General features: G+C 41.1%; 1 protein-coding gene across 2 annotated transcripts in view; it reads right to left on the bottom strand.

Moving 5' to 3' along the window:
• Window positions 1-24,875, bottom strand: part of LOC311080295 (macrophage mannose receptor 1-like) — a 181,869-nt gene that overhangs the window by 44,925 nt on the left and 112,069 nt on the right. Inside the window, exons 1-4 of one of the 2 annotated variants that reach the window (XM_084110178.1) lie at window positions 24,215-24,346; window positions 23,191-23,737; window positions 22,026-22,268; window positions 20,982-21,076 (exon numbers count right to left, since the gene is read on the bottom strand). In XM_084110178.1, coding sequence (XP_083966304.1) covers window positions 20,982-21,076; window positions 22,026-22,268; window positions 23,191-23,257 — 405 coding nt within the window. In that variant the 5' untranslated portion in view covers window positions 23,258-23,737; window positions 24,215-24,346. Of the gene's footprint in view, window positions 1-16,578; window positions 17,165-20,981; window positions 21,077-22,025; window positions 22,356-23,190; window positions 23,738-24,214; window positions 24,347-24,875 lie in introns of those variants that run through there. The other variant, XM_084110177.1, reaches the window with a different exon arrangement.

The raw sequence follows: 24,875 nt of genomic DNA, 5'->3' as shown, positions 1-24,875 counted from the left end.
AATGATCGTTGCGACAGTAATTCAGTCTCACTTCCTGCTGAACCCGCATAGGTTTGTAACCAATTTGCATAATGCCAGCCTGTGGTCTTGATTGACTGAACAGCGTCTGATAGCCCCGCCCTCAAACACTGTAGTTTATCTGAGACTGGAAGAGTTTGGTTTGTGTTGTTCATGTCGAGAAGACGCTGTTTTCTGCTGACAAAGCAAATCCACTTTGATGAGATTTGATACGGTAAAACCCACGCCATCGTTACTGTTCGTATCACTGTGATCAAGAGCTGAGATTCAGATATGATAATGAGTTTGGTTTGGTTTCTGACCAATCAGAGCAGAGCAGCTCTCAGAGAGGCGGGGCTTAGAGAGACTGAATCTTTATCGAAGCGTCTCAGACACTGAGAGAAAAGAGCTGCGTGTGTTATGAGGAAATTAAAATAGCATAATAGGCACACTTTAGAATATAGTTTGTCCAAGATTAAATAAGGATTTCATTTAAAAATTTTCATTTAAAGTGTAAAACAACAATTGCAGTGTGTTAATGTTCTCTGGTTAAGAAGTTCATCCACATTATTATTATTATTATTATAAACAATCATAACAAATAATGATTTAAAATAACAAACTATAAAACTTGCATTATACACTGTATTTTAACAGTGTTGTTCAATAATATTATATACTTATTTTGTTCCTTTTTTGGATACAATCATTGTTCCCAAATTGTTATAAATATGTAACCAGAGGAAGCCATATATATATATATTAAATTAAGGCTTATTTTTTGTTGTTGTTGTTCATTTAAGTTTGTTTATTACTTGATTAACCTTCATAATAATCGGCCGCTAGTTACGGCTCTTGTCTGGACAGCTTTTTGATTTTTGAGAAGTAATTTTTCCTTTGCTCTCTTTCGTAGATGCTTTCTTTAACTGTCCATTGATAGTAGACAACCTGAATTATTATTGGCTTGATTACTTTGACATGTGGACAAATCTCACAAAGATTCCTCTACAAAGATTTGTAGGATATTACACAGAACAGTTTGTCGTAATATCACTGAATGTAAAACGGCAAAAATATGCAAATCATTTTGGTGTAATTTCTCTGTTTATTTTAATGTTTTGCATAATGTTTTTACCTGAAAGAGAAAGCAGATGAAGACAAATTTGGTCCATCATCTTGCCAGAAGTTTTGCCACTGAAAAAAACTTAGAAATACAAAAAAAGGGTTAGGTTAAATTTAGGTTTTCTTAGGTTAAATGTATTTGTATGAGGAAAAGTGCATAATTTCATGTTTGATGGATGTGTTCTTTGCCGTGTAGCCAAATTATGAAAACATAAGAAAATAATGCAGTAAAATGTCTATCTACAACAAGAACAGGTGATGCTCAGAAAAAAGAGTTGATTAATAACAAAACATCCATAAAATCTGTTGATGGAATTGTCATTACAACATTATTAATCAGTGGAGAAAGTGTGAAGTTGCATCTGTAAAAGTAGAGCGTAATTACCAGTTCTCTTCTGAATTAAGTCTCGACGGATGAAGTTTAGGCCCACCGGTCCTGTAGTGATAGCGAGTTATCAGGATGTTTCTCAATCTTGTCCTCTTTAAATGGGTTATCAACGTCGAGAAGTGAATTTAATGCTCAGATATGCAAAGTGCGCATTGAATCATTTTTTGAGGCTCCTCCTACAGGTGTCTTTTGGTAGACCCTTAGAAACACTAATTATCATATGAGTCATCATTATACTTTGAAGCAGATGTTACACATTTAAACTAGTTTAATATACAAGAATATCAGTCATCATGCCTTCTGTATATTTAAATGTTCCATGATTTAGTTCCTGCAGAGTATCGATCTCAGATTGATTGATCTCAGATCGATCTCAGTTTGATCTTAGATTGATTGATCTCAGATTGATTGATGTCAGATTGATCTTCAGTGGCAGATCAGACATAAATTTGCATCAAATCATTGAACAGGTGATAGTAGCCATGATTCCATAACTAATATAACAACCAGAACATGTCTTTTCTATAATTTTGACATAAATAATTAATATGAAGAGATAAACAGGTGAACTTTAATTGTTTTGGGTGGCTTGTGCTGCGTGTAATCTTAATCTATCTTTATTTTTCAGTTTAAATGTCCTTGTGGAGCATGTAAATGAAGGACAAAGATGCAAAACAAACAGTGTCGCCTCAGAAAGATAGAAAGTACTTTATTCATCATTTACAGATGTTTCTGAAATCTATTCTCCTTTAAAGTTCTACTTCTCAAATTAACTTGCAGTTATTGCATTGTTGTTTTTCACTAGTATGACATTGAGTTCGGAGATGCAAAGCATCAAAGATTTGCTCTTTGTTAGTTTTGAGGTCACTTGTATTTGTGTAAATGCAGCATGTGTTTGTGATTAGCAGAGTATATTTTCAGATCATGCAAAATTGAACGTCTTTTTTGACTCTTCTGCAGTTATTTACCTATGCAAATACAAGTAGGTGCATGCTGGGCGCTTCTCCTTGACATTAGTAATACAGACACAACAAAATAATAGAAAAAAAGACATTATAGGGATGCAGGATATATCGGCCACCATATCGGTATCGGCCGATATATGTTCATTTTTAATGTTATCGTCATTGGCCCGATAAGGAAATTTGGCAAATAAAATAAATGTAATAAATAATGTATTATTTCCTTCAGCTGAGACTCTTCAGATGCGCACTGTTCAACATGATGGTTTTGAATTGCGTGAAATATGATTGAAATCACTTCAAAAATGAAAATACAGTAAAGTAGTGCAAGTCTGTCATATCGGCTACATAAAATGATCATGACTTTGTTCTGTTTTCCCGCCACTCATCTGTATCCATGGTTACTGTCATTATCAGTTCAGTTTTATCACCTGTTTAATCATCATTGTCATTTGTTTCACCTGTGTTCTGTTAATCAGTGTTCATTTGTGTTTTGTATTTAGTTTCATCTGTTTAGTCAGTCTTTGTCCGATCTCTGTCGTATTAAGTGTGTGTGAACCTTCTGCCTGTCTTCGATGTACCTGTATGAATTATATTGTTAGTAAAAGTTTGCATTGGAACTTTTGATTCTCCTTCGTCTTCTTCTGCCTGCACCACACCGTGACAGAAAATCAGACCGCCCAAAATGGACGATAGGGTCAGAATTATTGTCACGGCTCAGGAGAGTCAAAACTTTTTTTCCTTTACAAAGGACTTTTGCTGCCTTGCGATCACCAGCGCCCTCGACGACGGGAGCCTGAGTACCTTGTTCCGGATCAGGGCCACATTTAACCATCCCATCGACCTCCCAGACACCACCGGACTGGATTGGAGAGAGACCGTCATCTGGAGAGCGTCATGCCTCGATCCGGAACACAGCCAGACTCAAGGGTTCTTCAAGTCATGCCTGCCCAACCTGAGCCCTCAGCCAAGATGGCCGCCGCCTCGCCGCTTGAGCCCTCAGCCAAGATGGCCGCCACCTCACCGCTTGAGCCCTCAGCCAAGATGGCCGCCACCTCACCGCCTGAGCCCTCAGCCAAGATGGCCGCCACCTCACCGCTTGAGCCCTCAGCCAAGATGGCCGCCACCTCACCGCCTGAGCCCTCAGCCAAGATAGCCGCTGCCTCACCGCCTGAGCCCTCAGCCAGGATGGCCGCCGCCATGCCGATACCTGTTCCTGATCCCCATTATGTTCCTGCCCCAAGGACTGTCCATGTTCCCAGACCTGTTCCTGTCCTTAGACCTGTTCCTCCCCCAAGGACTGTCCATATTCCCAGACCTGTTCCAGTCCCCGTTCCAGAGTCTTGTCCCGCCAAGACCGCCCATCTAGAGTCTCGTCCTGCCGAGACCACCCATCCAGACTCTCGTCCCACCGAGACCGCCCGTCCAGTCTTCTGTCCCCGAGCCTGTATCTGAATCTGTTCCTGAGCCTGAATCTGTTCCTGAGCCCAAATCTGTTCCTGAGTCTGCTCCTGAATCTGTTCCCAAGCCTGAGTCTGTTCCTAAGCCGGAATCCATTCCAGAACCTGAGCCTGAGTCGGTTCCTGAATTCCCACCCAGCCTCCCATCTACCACCTCTCAAACCTTCTTCCGCCACTGCCTGTCAGCCCCTCAGCTCCTCATACCACCTTCGGAGAGGTGGGGTCGCCGTGGGTCTGCCAGCCTGCAGCTCCAGCCTGGTCGGTGGATCCCTGGTCTCCGTCTCCAATCTCCGCAACCAGGACTCTACCTCGGCCCGTTGATCGATCAGCTCAACCTCGGCTCCTACCTCCCTCATCTCCACCGTGGCCCATCAGTCCACCAGCTCCGACTGGCTCCCTCGTCCCTCTGGCTTCGCCTTGGTCGTTCGTCAGCCTGCCCTCGCCTCGGGACTACACTCCTCTGGCTGCGCCTCGTCCCTTCGTCCCTCTGGCTCTGTTTGGCTCCTCACTCCCTTGGTCCTCTGTCCACCTTGGTCCTCTGTCGCTCCGGCTCCACCTCGGCCTTCTGGATCCCCGCCTGCGCCTCGGTCGCCAGAGCCGTCGGCATCACCATGTCCCTCGGGATCCTCAGCATCGCCCTGGCTCATCGGCTCCATCCGGGTCTCCTGTCCCACCTGCTCCGGCCCCTTGGAGTCGCCAGCCCTTTCTCCACCATGGCTCCTCCCTCCGTCGTCTCCGTCCTGGCCGCCTGCTCCGCCCTGGTCCCTCCTGCCTTCTGTCTGCCCTTCACCAACTCTTCGTCCTCCTCCCTCCCTCCCTCCCTCTGTAGTTGGTCCATCAATGGCGCGAGGATGCGCCTTGCGGGGAGGGGAGTAGGATTTGCCCCCAAAAGGATTTGCTTTATTTTTATCATTTCCGTATACATTATCAATGTTTATGTCCGTAATATCAACTTTTATCTCAGTACTTCTGTGATCATTTCATATTGTATATTCATACCTATACATTAGCCTAACTCTGGCTCTCTGGGTCAGCAGCAGATTTGAATGTTCCGCTGTGATTCTGTCAAAGGTTTAATAGATAGAATAGTTCACACATAAAATATAGCCTATTGTCTAACACTCAATTCTGACTTTATAACTCGCAATTTTGACTTAACTTGCAATTGTGATTTTATATCAAGCAATTCTGATTTTATAACTCGCAATTGCGTCTTTTAATCACGCATTTCTTACTTTATATCAGGCAATTCTGACTTTATAACTCGCAATTGCAACTTTATATCAGGCAATTCTGACTTTATATCACACAATTCTGACTTTATAACTCGTACTTCTGACTTCACTCGCAATTGCGACTTTATATCACGCGATTATTACTTTATATCACGCAATTCTGACTTTATAACTCGCAATTGCGTCTTTTTATCACGCAATTCTGACTTTATATCAGACAATTCTGACTTTATAGCTCGCAATTGCATCTTTATATCACGCAAATCTGGGGCCGGTTGCATAAACGGTTAAGACTAGTCTTACAACTTAGTCATCACATTTTTTTCTTTATGACTGTTCATCACTGTTTTAAGTGAGTTATATAAAAACGTAGATTGGTCTAATTTGATACTAGAAAGTAATACTGATTGTCCCTTGACTCAACGCTAAGTGGTCATACTAGTACTTAAGACACAGTCTTAACATAAGGGCTATTTTTATGCAACCGGCCCCTGACTTTATAACACGGAATTCTGACTTTATATCACGCAATTCTGACTTTATAACTCGTAATTTTGACTTTATAACTCGTAATTTTGACTTAACTTGCAATTGTGACTTTATATCACGCAATTCTGACTTTATAACTCGCAATTGCAACTTTATATCACGCAAATCTGACTTTATATCAGGCAATTCGGACTTTATATCAGACAATTCTGACTTTATAACTCGTACTTCTGACTTAACTCACAATTGCGACTTTTAATCACGCAAATCTGACTTTATATCACGCAATTCTGAGTTTATATCAGACAATTCTGACTTTATAACTCACAATTGCAACTTTATATCACGCAATTCTGACCTTACAGTGAGGAAAATAAGTATTTGAACACCCTGCTATTTTGCAAGTTCTCCCACTTGGAAATCATGGAGGGGTCTGAAATTGTCATCGTAGGTGCATGTCCACTGTGAGAGACATAATCTAAAAAAAAAAATCCATAAATCACAATGGCTGTGTCCAAATTCAGGGTCTACATCCTCCTTAGGATCCTTCCTACCCGGTTGAAGGAGGAGGGATCCTCCGACGACCGCAAAACCCGGAAATCGGTGTTTGTGAATTTGGACAGCCTACCCTTCTTTCAGGCCCTCCCTTACCCGTTGCTCATATCCTGTCGCCTAGCAACCGGAGCTTTATAAACACTGCTGTCTGCTCTTTCGTCCCTAGAAGCGTTAAAAACAGCTTCAATCACTAACAAATTAGCTGTGTGTAATAATTACTATAAGGGGATATTCACACAGGCAGTAAGGAAAAAGCTAGTTTACGAAAGTAATGTTTTTTTTTTTACATAAACGTACAAATGTAAAAAAAATGCTTAACGCTTAAACAAAATGCCTGACTACAACCACTGAAAAAATATATTTATGAATATATATAAATTTATAAATATATTTTTTTGAAAAGACAGTTTTTAAAAAACTTACATCGAAAAGCATACTGCTCTTCCACTTTGCTACCATGGCTACCACTCGCTTCGTCCGCCATTACGTTCTGCCGAAAAGAATTATGGGATAGGTAGGACGGGAAAGGATCCACCACAACCATCCTTCCAATTCGGGGAAAAGGAGGACGTATTTGTGGGCCGCATTTGAAGGATCCTACGAATTTGGACAGCCTTCGTCGCGGCGCTGTGACGTAACATCCTTCAAATGAGCACTTCGAAGGATGTAGACCCTGAATTTGGACACAGCCTATATATGATTTTTTAACTATTTGTTTGTATGATACAGCTGCAAATAAGTATTTGAACACCTGTCTATCAGCTAGAATTCTGACCCTCAAAGACCTGTTAGTCTGCCTTTAAAATGTCCACTTCCACTCCATTTATTATCCTAAATTAGATGCACCTGTTTGAGGTCGTTAGCTGCATAAAGACACCTGTCCACCCCATACAACCAGTAAGAATCCAACTACTAACATGGCCAAGACCAAAGAGCTGTCCAAAGACACTAGAGACAAAATTGTACACCTCCACAAGGCTAGAAAGGGCTACGGGAAAATTGCCAAGCAGCTTGGTGAAAAAAGGTCCACTGTTGGAGCAATCATTAGAAAATGGAAGAAGCTAAACATGACTGTCAATCTCCCTCGGACTGGGGCTCAATGCAAGATCTCACCACGTGGGGTCTCAATGATCCTAAGAAAGGTGAGAAATCAGCCCAGAACTACACGGGAGGAGCTGGTCAATGACCTGAAAAGAGCTGGGACCACCGTTTCCAAGGTTACTGTTGGTAATACACTAAGACGTCATGGTTTGAAATCATGCATGGCACGTAAGGTTCCCCTGATTAAACCAGCACATGTCAAGGCCCGTCTTAAGTTTGCCAATGACCATTTGGATGATCTAGAGGAGTCATGGGAGAAAGTCATGTGGTCAGATGAGACCAAAATAGAACTTTTTGGTCATAATTCCACTAAACGTGTTTGGAGGAAGAAGAATGATGAGTACCATCCCAAGAACACCATCCCTACTGTGAAGCATGGGGGTGGTAGCATCATGCTTTGGGGGTGTTTTTCTGCACATGGGACAGGGCGACTGCACTGTATTAAGGAGAGGATGACCGGGGCCATGTATTGCGAGATTTTGGGGAACAACCTCCTTCCCTCAGTTAGAGCATTGAAGATGGGTCGAGGCTGGGTCTTCCAACATGACAATGACCCGAAGCACACAGCCAGGATAACCAAGGAGTGGCTCTGTAAGAAGCATATCAAGGTTCTGGCGTGGCCTAGCCAGTCTCCAGACCTAAACCCAATAGAGAATCTTTGGAGGGAGCTCAAACTCCGTGTTTCTCAGCGACAGCCCAGAAACCTGACTGATCTAGAGAAGATCTGTGTGGAGGAGTGGGCCAAAATCCCTCCTGCAGTGTGTGCAAACCTGGTGAAAAACTACAGGAAACGTTTGACCTCTGTAATTGCAAACAAAGGCTACTGTACCAAATATTAACATTGATTTTCTCAGGTGGTCAAATACTTATTTGCAGCTGTATCATACAAATAAATAGTTAAAAAATCATACATTGTGATTTCTGGATTTTTTTTTTAGATTATGTCTCTCACAGTGGACATGCACCTACGATGACAATTTCAGACCCCTCCATGATTTCTAAGTGGGAGAACTTCCAAAATAGCAGGGTGGTCAAATACTTATTTTCCTCACTGTATATCAGGCAATTCTGACTTTATATCAGGCAATTCTGACTTTATATCACGCAATTCTGACTTTATAACTCGCAATTGCAACTTTATATCATGCAATTCTGACTTTTTATCAGGCAATTCTGACTTTATATCACACAATTCTGACTTTATAACTCGTACTTCTGACTTAACTCGCAATTGCGACTTTATATCACGCAATTCTGACTTTATATCAAGCAATTCTGACCTTATAACTCGTAATTTTGACTTAACTTGAAATTGCGTCTTTTAATCACGCAAATCTGACTTTATATCACGCAATTCTGACTTTATATCACGCAATTATTACTTTATATCACACAATTCTGACTTTATAACTTACAATTGCTTCTTTAAAGTCAGAATTGTAAGATAAAAAGCCACAATTACCTTTTTTATTTTTTATTCTGTGGCGGAAACAAGCTTCCATACATTTCCCATCTAAATCCAGTTCAAACTAAAGTAATTATGTAGCTGGCTGTATGTGAGAGATAGGAAATTATCCATCCATCTTTATACCACTGTTATTATCAGTTTGTCCACCCTGTTAAGCAGGGGTTTTTTTTACAATAATTTCATAAAAACATACTAATAATTCAGTGACAAATTTACTGAAGTATCAATAATGTAGTAAATAAAATGGTTAAATGTATTTACCTGAGCTTGACCAGAATATTTTTTTCAAACGCGATTATCATGATTACAAAATTTCTTTTAAAAACTTAATTTGATTTTTTACATTTTATGATGGACTAAAGACACAGAATACCAGGAATTACCCCTTTTTTGTAATGTGAAGTAATGTAATCCGTAAAATGACAACATTAAGTGCAACTATCAATAGCTATATGCTATAGAGCTTCAGATATTGATATCATTGTCCTCATATGCAAAATGTGTGTAGAATTACAGCAGGAGAACATCAGGACAGGTAATGGATGTCATCGGAAATGATTTGGTTTGCTAGTTAACTCATTTCCCTAACTCTCCCATCAGGATTTGCTTCTAGTCTTTGAATAAAGCGCCTCAGGACTGTCCTTGTGAAGGTCGAGATGGAAATCAATCTGGTGATGATGGAAATTCACTGTCAACAAGATTAAATGTTGTACAGTATGTATAATCAAACTCTAAATTGTTAATGTAATAACTTGTATTATTATTTTCTAACTACCCGTCATTTAGAGAACAACTGGATAAAAGTCCTGTCCTGTTTTTGTCACTGAATATCTTTTTTCGCTGTTGTTGATTTGAAGTGTGTTCATTATTTATTATCATTTTTCACTTGCAGATCATAAGAACATAAGAATCATGATGTTGGTCATAACTGAGGTTTGTTACTGGGGGGAAAAAAACTGATTTGTTCTATAAACAAAATTATTATATCAAATTATGCACTATTTTTATTTTGTAGTAAAATCTTACAATGATCCGCTAGTTACGCATGTAACTGTGGTTCTGTGAATTCTGGATGACCGCCAGAGGCAGTGTAAACACTATGGATTATCGCAGCGCCAGCTAGATAGGTTGAGAGAATATACCAACAAAGTCACGTGGCGTGACGTATGCTGAGCCCTGGAGGTTTATAGGCTACAGTAGCTCAGCACTCTACCTCGGTACGCCTTTCTCGCGCATTCCGAGTGACTGAGAACTCTGGCGGTCATCCAGAATTCACAGAACCACAGTTACATGCGTAACTAGCGTTCTGTTTCATTCTTACTGACCGCCAGAGGCAGTGTAAACACTATGGATGACACATACCAACATAGTCATGAGAAATGCCACCCATCTAATGAAATTAAGGCTGCTCCAGAAGAACCGCAGAACTAACGGCATGAGGAGCAGCAACGTTGACCTTATAAAACCGGGCAAACGTGCATGGAGAAGTCCAGGTAGCAGCAGTGCAGATATCCACCAGGGAAACTCCTCTAAAAACAGCCCATGAAGATGAGATGGCCCTAGTGGAATGGCAAGTTAGTCCCCAGGGCAGTGGTCTCCCTGCTGCCTTGTAAGCCAGCGTAATGGTCTCTACTATCCAGTTCGACAACCTCTGCTTCGACACTGGAGCACCTTTCTTCACACCACCATAGCAGACAAACAATTGGTCTGACTGTCTAAATTGAACAGTAGAGTTCACATAACACTTCAAGGCACGAACAGGACACAAAAGTTGGGCACTTGAATCAGACCCTGAAGAAGTCTGAAAAGAGGCCAGTTCAATGTGCTGATTTATGAACTGAGGAAGAAGGACCTTCGGAAGAAAAGAAGGATTGGGTCGTAGAACCACCCCGGAGTCATCCGGTAACCAGCGCAAGCACAGTTCGCTAACAGACAGCGCGTGCAACTCACTGACTCGTTTCGCAGTAGCAATAGCTAACAAAAAAGAAGTCTTCAAGGACAACCATTTAATGTCAATGCTTTGCAAGGGCTCAAACTGGGGTGAGCACAGGAATGCAAGCACGAGTGACAAATCCCACACAGGAAAATGAGGATTCCGAGCAGGGTTCAGACGGCGCGCGCCCTTCAGAAAACTGCAGACGAGACTGTGAGAGCCAAGAGAAGAGCCACCAACTGGAACATGATATGCAGAAATAGCAGCTACGTACACTTTCAACGTGGAAGCTGCTTTTCCTTCCTCCAAACGTTGAAGAAAGCTTAAGATACTCGGAATGTCACATGTTGCAGGATCGAGCCCCTGTTCCTCACAACATGCAGAAAAAAGCTTCCAACGGGAAGCGTAAATCTGTTGTGTGGAAGGAGCCCTAGCATTAGAGATGGTGTGAATAACAGCAGGGTCACAACGCTCCAGGGAAGGATTTAGCCCAATCGCCAGACCCAAAGCTGCAGACGAGCCGGGTCCGGGTGCCAGGTCAGGTCAGGTCAGGTCAACTTTATTATCCCCGAGGGGCAATTTGTTTTGCAGCCAGCAGAATCTATACAATCACAAACACACAGAAACAAACAGTACAGAAAAAAAAATATATATATATATTAATAATAATAATAATAATAATAATTAGTTATTAAAAAACCCAATAGCAACTGGTACAAAATAATTTTTAAATCTATTTGTCCTACAAAACGGTAAAGAATATCTACGTAAAGAAGGTAACAACTTAAAGAGATTCTGCAAGGGATGGCTGGAATCTCTTATTATTAACTCAGCCTTCCTCAGAGTCCTGGCTTTATGCAAACTGTTTAAATCAGTCAGGTTAGTGCCGACAATCTTACTACACACTTTAACAATACCCTGAAGTCTGTTTCTATTTTTCAGATTAAGCGATCCATACCAGCACACAAATGTAAAAGTAATAACTGACTCAATAAAACAAGAATAAAACATTTTCATAAAAGTGCTATCCACGTTAAAACCACAGTGTTTCCGTAAAAAATACATACGCTGGTGGGCTTTTTTACAAACAGCATCCACATGAGCCCCAAAAGTCAACTTTTCATCAATTATAGTACCAAGGTATTTAAAATGAGGTACAATCTCAACAGCAGACACTGGCCTCCAGCTGGGAGAGGAGGTCCTTCCTGGGGGGAAGGTTCCATGGATTTCCTGTCAGAAGTCTCAGCAACAAAGGAAACCATGGTCTGGCTGGCCACCGTGGTGCCACAAGTAACACTCTGTGCTTGCGCAGGGAGATCCTGTGCAACGTCTCCCATAACAGAGGGATAGGTGGAAACGCATATAGCAGGCAGTTCGGCCATTCGTGAGACAACGCATCCTGGCCCAGGGGGCTGGACACTTCTGTCCTTGCGAACCATAATCGGCAGTGGGTGGTCATCTCTGAAGCAAAAATATCCACCTCTGCTCTTCCAAATCGTAGCCAGATCTCCTGCACTACATCTGGATGAAGCCTCCATTCCCCTGGATGTACCTGATCCCTGGAAAGAGCATCCGCTGTCTGGTTGCACGCTCCTGGAATATGAGCTGCCCTCAGTGAAGCGAGTTGTGGCTGACACCATGTCAGGATCTCGTGAGTCAGCCGTAGAGACCTGCGGGATCTCGTGCCGCCCTGGTGGTTCAGATGGAACACTGTTGAGGTATTGTCGGACCGAACGAGAACATGGCGGCCTGCCAGAACCGGCATGAAGTACTTTAGAGCCAAGAACACTGCTCTTCGTTCCAGCAGGTTGATATGTTCTGTGGCCTGGATCGGTGTCCAGCGCCCGCAAATACCCCTCCGATTCCACGTTGCCCCCCATCCTGTGAGGGAAGCGTCTGTTGTGACCAACTCCCGACGAGAGGGAACAACGCCTCTGGCACTCCTGCCTTCAGAAACTCTAACTGTCTCCATCGCCTCAACGCACATATGCAACAGTGAGAAATTATAACCAGTCGATGGCGATGCCTGGTGGGATCTAGCCGCAAACTGTTGTTCCATAACTGGAGTGGTCTGAGGTGGAGTAAACCCAGGGGGATCACCACTGTAGCCGTTGTTAACATCCCTATCAGTCGTAGGACCACCTCGTACTGCAAAGACACCCCCGGGCGAAAGCGAGCCAAAAGTTGCAGAATGTTCGTCACACGTTCCTGAGACAGGGAGGCAGACATTAAACAGGAATTCAGGGTCATTCCTATGAACGTAGTGGTCTGTGATGGAATCAGACGGCTCTTTTTCTCGTTCACAGAAAACCCCAGCTTCTGCACGTCTCAAAAGCAGTCTGGAGTCTTGTACAGCCTGCTGCTCTGTTGGGGCACAGAGAAGCCAGTTGTCCAAATAAGGAAGAATACCTCTCATCCAAAGAGGAGACAGAGCTGCGCTCACACACCTTGTGAAGACGCGAGGAGCAAGGGAAAGGCCGAAGGGTAGCACTTTGAACTGGTAAGCTTGATTCAGGAAACTGAAACGCAGAAACTTTCTGTGATGTACAGCAATTGGGACGTGAAAGTATGCATCTTTCAGGTCGACACTTACAAACCAATCGTCTGCAGTCACAGACCGAAGAACATCGGCTGTGCGCAGCATTTGAAAAGGAAGGACCTTCAGGAACAAATTCAGAAGCCTCAAATCGAGAATTGGGCGGAAACCACCGTCCTTCTTCGGAACAAGAAAATATGTCGAATAGAACCCGTCTCCCTGAACGAGGGGATGAACTTTTTCTATGGCTCCCTTCTCTATCAGTGAACAAATTTCCAGAGAGAGAGCCACTGCGCGAACCGTGTCTCTGACAATCGTAGGAACAATTCTTGAAAATCTGGGAGGCCGGCGTCGAAACTGTAGAGTATATCCCCTGCTCAGAGTCGCCAACACCCAGGGGTCCGCTGTGTTGGATCTCCAGTACTCCAGCTGTTCTACTGAAAAACGATCGACCGCCGGCCTGTGTGCGATTTTTAGTGTTTGCGGGGGGGCGCTGACGGGGTCCTCCTGGAAACTGTCGATGAGGTGGGCGAAAAACTCTCGCATCTTCAGGAACACGAGGTCTTTGAGGGGGCTGTGACTGAGGTGTAGCGTGCCGGCGGAAACGTTGCTCCGATGTAGCATAGTGATGTCGGGCCTGAACCGCTGGCATCCTAAAGGTAGGGTTGCGCTGCACCTGTGTCAGTTGACGAGTGGCTTCAGACAGCTTTACCCTCTTTTCCAATAGTTCCGGAACATTTGGACCAAAAAGATGCCCGGGAACAAATGGAAGATCTCTCAAGGTTTTCTTACAGTCCTCCGGTAGTCGTGCTTGGGCAAGCCACACTTGGCGGCGGGCTGCCAGAAGCGTGGCTGTAAGACTACCCAGCTCGCGGGTCACATGGCCTGTTGCCAACAGAGCAGTTTGCAGAAATTGTGAAATAGAGGGATCCGCATTTGCAGGTTCCAGCGTACTGGTGGCAGCAAGAAGTAACTGGCAGATTGTGTTTTCTGCTCGAGTAATGTAGGCAACAGATTCATATGCCTTTTTTAGCAAGGAATCTGTACGACCGCATTGCGCACTGGGACATCGCACATTCCCTCGTAGAGCCTCATCAGGAGACACCACCAAAGCTGCCACAGGCTGCTCTATTTCCGGAGCACGACCCACCCCGATAGAATCTGCTTCAGCCATAGATGCTAGCGTTTGAGCGATCTTTGAGCGCCGCTTAGGCGGACCAGAACCAGTGAGAGCATTTGAGAATTCAGCCACAAAATCCTTACATGGTGGCATGGCAAAAGAAGTTGCAGCTGTGGTCTGTCTGAAAAACACATTTGTTTGGGCAGATTGGACAGGTGACTCATCAAGTCCTAGACGGGCAACTGCCATTCGAAGCACAGCCAAAGTATCATCGGAGGAGGACTGGGCTTGTCCAGACGACTGAACTGACCCCCCACTAGACCCCTCCGCTGCTGGGTAACCAGTGAAAACAGCCTGAGGTGATGGTTGTGCAGCAACATCCATAGTAACCCCATGATCGTGAAAAAAGGAATCTGAAGCACTTGTAGAAAGCACATCAAACTCTGAACGATGAGAAAAACAAGGGGAATCAAGAGACTCTTCCCCAGCTCCCTGATTCTGAACATTCTCATCCTCCTGTGTCATCTTCACAGGTGTAGCAGATTTGACAGGCTGAAGCGAGTGAAGCAATTTGGCCTTCTTAGATGGAAGGGGAGCACCAGCCGCCGCCGCCGCCCTGCGCTTCCAAGTGCGTGGAGGGGCTACATCTAACTGCCCAAGTTTCACTGTTGAATTAGGGTCTAATTCGGCAAGACGGAGCCGTCGTTCCGACATAGGCAAAAGGCTGCAGTGCATGCACAGGTCCGTGAGAGCCTCTCGCAGATGTTGAACACCCAAACACGACGGGCAGATGTCATGACCGTCATCCGGGAGAAGATTATTAGGGCACAGCTTACAAGTCAGTGGGAAACCAGTGGCGATCGAGCTGTGAGCCATAGTTATCGCTAATCGCTAATAACACCCTCGGATAGCACCGTAAGGTTAAGTTAAGCGGGATGAAAAAACAATAATAATAAAATAAAACTATTACCTTGGGTGAACCGACAGGTAATACCAACAAATATCTCACGAAAAAGAGAAAATGTCTAAAATGGCCGGCGGATTGAACCGAGGAACAAAAAATGTGAGTAGATCTGTCAATGGGAGACCGTTAACTCATAGGCGCGGAAAAACACAAGCCACCGGATTGCACCGAGAGGCACAGTGTTACCGACAAAGCAATATAAACTCAAATAGAAAACAAAACTCACCAAGCGCTGTTAATTTAATCCAAATCCTTGAAATGGCGTAGACGCGCGCTGTCACAGCTTGTGAGCACAGCTCTTGTAAGCTGCACTTGACAGTGCGAATAATCACTCAACCAATACAACCTATCTCAACCAGGCGAGAAAGCGAAAGAGGTAGAGTGCTGAGCTACTGTAGTAGCCTATAAACCTCCAGGGCTCAGCATACGTCACGCCACGTGACTTTGTTGGTATATTCTCTCGACATATCTAGCTGGCGCTGCGATAATCCATAGTGTTTACACTGCCTCTGGCGGTCAGTAAGAATGAAACAGAACTGCAGTCTAGAGTACAACATATGAACAACATCATATTTACACACTCTACTGCTCTAGAAATGTGTTCTCCATCAGATCACAATGTGTGTGTGTGTTTGATACAGACACACATTTACTCCAGTAGGTGGCGTCGAGTGACTTTCTCTATGTGTGTGTGTGTGTGTTTATTTTTTTTTTAAACATGCCAACTCTGACCGATGTCTACTTATCCAAGTGGGGACTCCTCTAGCCTGCAATGGAACTGTGTGTGTGTGTGTGTGTGTGTGAGTGAACAGTGAAATGAACTGGCAGTGAAGTCTGTCTTCATTATGTAACTTATATACATGTTTCAGATGGGCAATATATATATATTGAAAATTAAATTATGTTAACTGAATGTCTTTTAACACTGACACTTTATTTGTTAAAAAAATTATTTATCATTTTTGTTTCTTTAAAATGTTCAGAAACACTAGTCCCCTCTTGGCCAGTGTAGAGCGACAGTCCCCAGTTAGTATTATAGACGCGTGTGTGTGTGTGTGTGTTTGATACAGACACACATTTACTCCAGTAGGTGGCGTCGAGTGACTGTCTCTATGTGTGTGTGTGTGTGTGTGTGTGTGTGTGTTATTGATGTATTTTTGGTCATGTAGTGTGTGACGCATCTAGAGCTCTGTGATAAATTACTTTAGTTTCTTTTCTATAAGTCACTGAATATAGGCATCTGCCAAATGCATAAATGTAAATAATACTTATAGAACAAACACAGAAGCAAAATGCTGTTAATAATAGTTTTAGATGGAGTATATACCGGTTATCTGGTTAGTTGCTTTTTATTATTTGCATTCATTTTTTTAACTCTGCATCTCATTTGGTTTCTGAACGCAAGACCATGAAATGTCCACCATTACTAAATACTTTATTACACAGAACAACCATAACCAGAAATCATAGTACAACACTACATTTGTTGTAAATAAATATAAATAAATACAAACATGCCTTCATGTGTCATTTCAGAATCTGAGCAAGTTGTTCTATATCTTCATAGAGATTCAGGGATACTATATTTTAAGACTGCTCAATATGAATATATATGAATCTATATTAAACTTAAACTTAAACTTAAGTTAAACTTGTGCTCTATAAATGAAACTTGACTTGACTATATATATATATGTGTATCTCATCTCTTCTTTTTCATCGGATCTGCACTTGTTTTGCTCTGGTTCTTCTGGAAAACCGATCCGTCCGCTGCTTCTCTCCATTCCAGTCCAGTGATGTTCCTCACTCCCAGTTTCTGAAGCCTCTGCTGGATCTGAAACATCCACACACACACACACACACACCGAGTCACACACAGAGTCACACACGGAGTCACACACACACACACACACACACACACACACACACACACAGTCACACACGGAGTCACACACGGAGTCACACACGTTGTTTAATGGTGCAGTGGTCAAATATTTAGCTGTGAATATCCCACACATTTATGCTAAGTTTTTTATTTTTTATTTTTATAACTATTATGTTAGAATGTTAAATATTAGTATTACGCTTCAACAACACAAACTAAGAAAGTACATTATCAAATCTCTGAATTACCGCAATTGTGGTTGAGCATAGATAGTACCAAAACAGAAAAATCACAATAAAATAAAAATATCTACACAAAAATGGGCTTTTTAAATTAAAGTATCCAAAAGAGACATCAGTTTAAGGGCTTTCTATGGGCTGAAATATGTGCCACCAGAAACTGAATTTGAATCAATTATATTTGAATTTGAATTGCTAAACTTGAATAATTGCATTGAAAAACTGAATTTGAATCACATAATTTGAAATTGTATTGTTTAATTTGAATAATTGCATTGAAAAACTGAATTTGAATTGTATAATTTTAAATTGAATTTATTTGTTTGGAACTGAAGTCCAATACAATTTGATCCTTCCTCACTGAAAATTCAACTCTCTATATATCCTCACATTCAGTTCTCACAATTCAGATTCAGATCACCAAATTCAATTTCAAGTTACTGTGACAGACATCCGGGTAGTTGGAGGATGAAGGAAGAGCAATCGAGCGCAGATCGATAGATAGAGTTATCCCTTATATACAGTATATATCTGCCTGAATCAGCCTGAAGCCTATAACTATATATATATATATATAGTTATAGGCTTCAGGCTGATTCAGGCAGATATATAAATTTATAAGGGATAATGTATATAGCGAGGCGGTTGTTATAGCGAATAACAACCCCGACAGGTCTTGAATCATCCTGAAGGGGTTGTTATTCGCTATAACAACCGCCTCGCTATACATTATCCTGCTTATTACATGGCTACCTACAAAATAAATAAATAATTTGACACAAATTATTGATTTAAAAAGGAGTTTATTGATTTAAAAACGATTGTATTGCTTCCGCTAAAGAAAATAGTCCGTTCCGTCTCTACGGTTAGAATCCTGCGTCCATAGCAACGCTCTGTTTTTCATGGCAATGGTGTGATATACGTTGCAGCAAATAAGCTTAAAGCTTAATATACTTAAAGAAATAACGGCCGCATTCTACATTGGAATTCAACCAAGCCATGTAATAAGTATATCACACCGTTGCCATGAAAAACAGAGCGTTGCTATGGACGCGGAACGGACTATTTTCTGCCGCGGGCCACGGAGAGAGAGAGGCCACAGGTTTCATTCTCACCTGTGAAATGTTATCCCTTGCTTTTATTTATTTATTTATTTTTTTATTTTATTTTTTTTTTCATTTCTTTCGTTCTAACATCCATAAGCAGCACAACAGTCTGGCATATTTAGTGCTGAGTGATGATCCTGCGACACTGAACTCTATCTATCGATATCGATCTGCGCTCGATTGCTCTTCCTTCATCCTCCAACTACCCGGATGTCTGTCACAGTAACTTGAAATTGAATTTGGTGATCTGAATCTGAATTGTGAGAACTGAATGTGAGGATATATAGAGAGTTGAATTTTCAGTGATGATCAAATTGTATTGGACTTCAGTTCCAAACAAATAAATTCAATTTCAAATTATACAATTCAAATTCAGTTTTTCAATGCAATTATTCAAATTAAACAATACAACTTCAAATTATGTTATTCAAATTCAGTTTTCCAATGCAAATATTCAAGATTAGCAATTCAAATTCAAATATAAATGATTCAAATTCAGTTTCTGGTGGCACATATTTCAGCCCATAGCTTTCTGGTTTTTAACGAATTTTTCAGATTTGCACGAGTTTGACCTCATTCCTCCACTGATTAAAGTTGGGTTTAGATTTAAAACATCAGCATTTATGAATGAAAAACTTTCCAAAACATAACAAGAAATTAATAGCAAAATCAAACTCTTTGTTTTCAAGACAAATACCACAAATAACACATTTTTGTGAAGTCATCAGCGGTGTGTGTGTGTGTGTGTGTGAAGTCATCAGCGGTGTGTGTGTGTGTGTGTGTGTGTGAAGTCATCAGCGGTGTGTGTGAAGTCATCAACAGTGTGTGTGTGTGTGTGTGTGTGTGTGTGTGTGCGTGTGAAGTCATCAGCGGTGTGTGTGTGTGTGAAGCAAGCGGCAACATTCTAATCTGAAAAATGAAGTCTACCCGGAAGTGCGAAAAACTGCAATACATCGTAAATCCGCTAGAGGAAGGTCCCAAAAGGGAGCAAATGTCCATAGACCCCATGTTAAAATGTCCGTTTTCACAGCATAAATTCATGTTTTTACAGGTTGGTCCCATGGATTTTATTGTATTTTTCGATAGGTTCCGAGTGCCTGACAACTGTGAGGGGGGTGAATTTTTTTCTAACTCGTTAGTTTAGATCGTATTTAGATATAAAATGTATGACAAATAAGGGCGTGGTCTGATAACGAGCATAGGCTGCGCCGAGTGGAATTCCTGAAATTTGACGTCTCGGCCATGATCTGACACAACACATCATACCACCTCTGTATCCTTTCTGAACATTTATATTGAAATATCGTACATAAAATGGGTTGCTCTGCTATAAACTGCACTAACCGACACTGTAGGAGGACTTCGCTCCATTTTTTCCGGTAAGTGACATTCCACTACTATTTCACGTAGTTAGCACTATTTAGCATCAATGTTTGTGGGCAGTGGCACTGCAACAGTTAGCATTAAATCACCTCAGATAAGTTAGCGTCCGAGGCACTTTACCTACCGCTAACATACAGTAATGACTGCTAACTGGCTTGCTATCAAGCTAGCCTAGTAGCTATCGGAAATTCCCACGTAAGTGTATGGAAGAATGAATTATTGTTGAAAATTATGACCGACTGACAAAAGCACACATACATTCAGGTAACGTTAACTTGAAGAAAGTTAACATTAGTGAAAACCATTGTGCCCTTGTAGTGAGTTCGCTTAATGTTAGTCATACTAGAAAGGAGCTTGAGTCAATTATGGGACAGCTGTTAATTTAGCACTGTATAACGTTAAGGGCAACGAAGCATAGTTCTCGTCAATAAACCTTTTTTTTGTTTGAATAGCTCTGTGGCAATACTTAATTCGTTGTCAATTTACACAGTCTATGGTTGTCACATTTAAGGTAAAACGTTCGTTCGTATCATAACTTCACACGAAGCTTACTCACATCACTTTAAAGGGACTATGTGTAGCTTTTTAGGTATTTTATTATCTAAAATAAATATTTTTATTAATAAATATGCCCTCAATGGTGTACAAATACCTATGCCAATGATCAGACTAATCCTCGTAAACGAAGAATTTATTATCTTTATATACATGGGACGGGTAGGTCCACGGAGGCTTCCATGTAGTTCCGCCATCTTGAAAAACTATAATAGCCCATACCCCCCATAAACGGCCTCAAAACCGTTCTTCAGAAAGTCTATGGGTGACGTCACAGACGCTTTGTCCATATTTTTTACAGTCTATGGTGAGAAGTCATCAGCAGTGTGTGTGTGTGTGTGTGTGTGTGCGTGCGAAGTCATCAGTGGTGTGTGTGTGTGTGTGTGCGTGTGAAGTCATCAGCGGTGTGTGTGTGTGTGAAGACATCAGCGGTGTGTGTGTGTGAAGTCATCAGCGGTGTGTGTGTGTGTGTGTGTGACTCGCCTCAGCTAAGATGGCCGTCTTCATATGAGGATCATTCACACTGAGAGCAGATTTCAGCTCCAGTCTCAGGATCTGCCTCTTCATCACAGCCTCCCCTGAACAGAAGCCCAGAGCTCAGCGTTTCACACACACTAACACACAGCTGTCACTACAAACATTCTACAACTGTCAGTTCAAGTGATTCACACTCAAAGATACTGATGCTGTTTCTTAAAATATCTTCAAACCGGTTTGAAACGACACTTAAAAAAAAAAGAAGAAGATTTTATAACGTAATAAAATTATTTGAAATCATAAAGTGTAGAAAATCTAGCTTTACATACAGTATAGAAACCAGTATAGGTTTTTCTGTTTGATAACTGGACAGATTACCGGTACTGATTTTTTTTTAATTCAATGATATAATTGTACTATATTTTAGTTTGATAATGTTTTTGATTTAATATTTTGTATTCTTAGGGGATTTTATGGTTTGGAATTATATTTATGCAGCAGTTATAATCCATTTATTCACTTTTAAAAGGCATGGAACTGAAAATGAAATTGTATATCTTGAATCTTTGGATCACAGACTGAAGTTTGGTCTCTTTTTTAAAGATGACACTGATTATTGCTGGAGTAAAAAAAACGTTTATAAACGTGATCTTGGAAAAAAAGTTATACAATTTTACATTTATTATGAAAAATGCACAAAAATAGAATTTTAAATTTTTATATGAAATATATATTTTCAAAAACACGTTTTACTCTAAAACTTTGAGAAAATCAAAGCCATAAATCTAAACAAGTTGTGTTTCAAATATGATCTTGATATCTCATAAAACGATCTGTCAGTGAGATGTTGTTCGGCTGCAGTTCCAAACGCTTCCACTAGAGGAAACTCGTCTCACACTCGTTTCTGACCGCGAGGAGCACAAGAGTTTAACATTATGTAAATTATTACAAAATTATCCTTTTTTGGTCTGAACTGTCCCTTTAAGACACTTCACAAACAGTTACGCCACGGCTCATCATATTAATAATAATTAGTGAGGAAACACTCACTGCGATAGCAGAAAAATGGTTTCAGGTTCCAGCAGAGCTCAGTCTTCCAATATTTGTCCTCCTGCATTGCAACACATTCTCCGAGCAAATCTGGCTGAAACAAATCCCAGTTTCTGAAGGCAGACTCGCTTCTGTCGGACCAGGCGAAAGAGTCTTGGAAAAGGCCGATGTATGCGAACCCTAGTTCGGGAATGAGCCGCTGGATCTGAAGGTTCTCGTCCGGGTTCCTGACGCTGACCAGATCTGTGTGAAACTGTCTGCAGTAACTCTGAGCTTCTCTCCATGTGTACAGAAGCCTGATGTACACGTGCTGATGCTCACTGTCGGCGGCTACAGCAGCAGAAGAGGCAGGTTAGCAACGGTTACCAGGGTTATTAGAGTTTACTAAAACTAAAAGCATGAAAACTTTGTTACTTGAAATGAAATTAACTTTCACTGAAATATGTCAGCTAAATGCCAAGGAATCATTTCTCATTTTCATTTGGTTTAACTAAAACAATTGACACATTAAAAAAAAATAGTTAAAAAATAATAAAAGTGATAAAAACAACGAAAATTACGAAATGAGATGTGAATGAGGTGAATCAAAGAAACACATGTGAAACACAAGCAAAACAAAGACAAAACAGAACTAAACACGGACAATAATTATATATCATTTTGAATTAATTTCATTTTAGTTTTAAGACATTTTGATTTTGGCATTTAGTACTTCAAGTGGAACTAAACGATAAATGTTGCCTTGGCAATGAGCTAAAATATCATTTTTAATTTTTTAAAAATATAGTATTTCAGGTAATGTTTATTTTATTTGTATGCAATTAAAATATTTTTTTATGGTTTTAGTTTTAGTTAATGATAATAAAAGTGTTTTTTTATTTTATTTTCTGTTTTCATTTAAAGTAGTAATTTAGTTTAATTAGTTTTTATTTTCTGCATAATTTTTTTATTTATTTTTATTTCTATTTTATTTTTGTTATGAAAATGTTTATGGTTTTAGTTTTACCACATTTCTTTAAATATTAAACAGGATTGTTTCTCAAATGATTTGTTTCACAGGGCTGTAAATTATTGTGGCTGTTCTGCTCAGTAACTCCAACATGAAACAGAATCGTGATCCTGCCTGGAAACAATCCTGATATAATATTCTGCCATATTTACTCACCATCATAACAGATGAAGTTGAAGATATCGAGGCAGTTGGTGTTCTCGAACTCTCCTCTGTACGTCATGATGACGCAGTCTTGATCGAGATTGACGTCGGGCTCGAAAGCTGCCCAGTTCCTGTATTCGGTCTCGGTGTCTCTGTAAAAGCGTGTGTCAGCCAGAGCCCAGTGCCAGAGAAGAGCCTTGGTTTCCCTCAGCCCGATCCACGCGCCCGTATGAGTGACCTGTGCGGTCTGAAGTGTCCTCAGATCATCCGAGTTTTCAATAGTGACCAGGTCTGTGTAGGTCTCTTTACAGTACAGCTCCGCTTCAGAGAACGTTTTCGACTCCGACACGAAGTAGTAGACGTTCACAGACTGCTGATAGGCTGGTGAGGTGGAAAAGCCTAGAAAAAAGTGCCATAAAGTAATCGATAAAGGATAAAAAATCAAATTGACTGCAACCGATATGAAAATTTTGGCCGATACCGATAACCGATATATTGGCCGATAAATCTAAATCCAAATATGGCGCAAGTCGACATGCGTACGGTCGTCTGGCGGAAGCTAGTTATTTTAGATTATAAAGTTATAAATATGGGTATTTTTCTTACAAAAACACATTTGCTTCGCTTCAGAAGGCCTTTATTAACCCCCAGAGCCTGTGGAGTATTTTTATCATGGATTGATGCACTTTTTTTGGGCTTCAAGTTTTCTCAAGCCATTCACTGCCTGTCACATTCACCGCCTTCTTCCTTGTCTGTGTCTGCACTACACTTCCCAGAATCCTCCATCATCACCTTCACCTGCACATCGTCATCATCATCCTCATCACCTGTGTTCACCCATCATCATCACCATCACCTGTTGTCATGTCATTATCACCTCGGTATTTAAGTTCCCCTTCTCACTCATGTCTTGGTCGGTTATTGTTTGTGTACTAGCACACTGTTTTGAGTTTGTTTGGATTTTGTCTATGGAAATAAATATTGAGTATTTTGTATCTTCGCTTGACCTTCGTCTTCTTCAACCCGCTGACGTTACACTGCCATTATAGAGCTTGGAGGAGCCAGGACATTATTCAATATAACTCCGCTCACAGGCGCTAGGGGGAAGCGAGACGGCCACCATTCAACCCGAAAAAAGTCATATAACCATTCCAATGACTCTGAAGCTGTTCAGTTAAGGTAAATTAAGCTAAAAAAAGAAAACTGCATAGTTCCCCTTTAAGGAACTGGATTCTATAATTCTGTCTTATGTTTGGATTTATAAGACCCACCGGATTTCTAAAAGTCATCTACAAAAATCCAAGTCTGCAGGTGTTCTGGGTATGCAGTATTTAAACATTATTATTGGGCTGCCAGTATTAGGGCTTTTTCTTTTCCATTTTCTTGCGAGTGCGTCAAGATTACTCTCTGGTGCCGTGAGACTCCGCCCTCATACTGTTCTGATTGGCTGACTCCGCCCACACATTGTTCTGATTGTCTGACTCCGCCCACACACTGTTCTGATTGTCTGACTCCGCCCACATACTGTTCTGATTGGCTGACTCCGCCCACACATTGTTCTGATTGGCTGTGGGTTTTCATTGATTTATCATATCTATATATATATATATATATATATATATATATATATATATATATATATATATATATATATATATACAAATTAAAATATTTTGTCAATAAAATACAATTTTTAA

The sequence above is a fragment of the Abramis brama genome (genome assembly GCF_963993115.1).
Source record: "Abramis brama genome assembly, chromosome: 3".
Taxonomy (NCBI): Eukaryota; Metazoa; Chordata; class Actinopteri; order Cypriniformes; family Leuciscidae; genus Abramis; species Abramis brama.
This window is presented reverse-complemented; position numbering and strand designations above follow the sequence as displayed.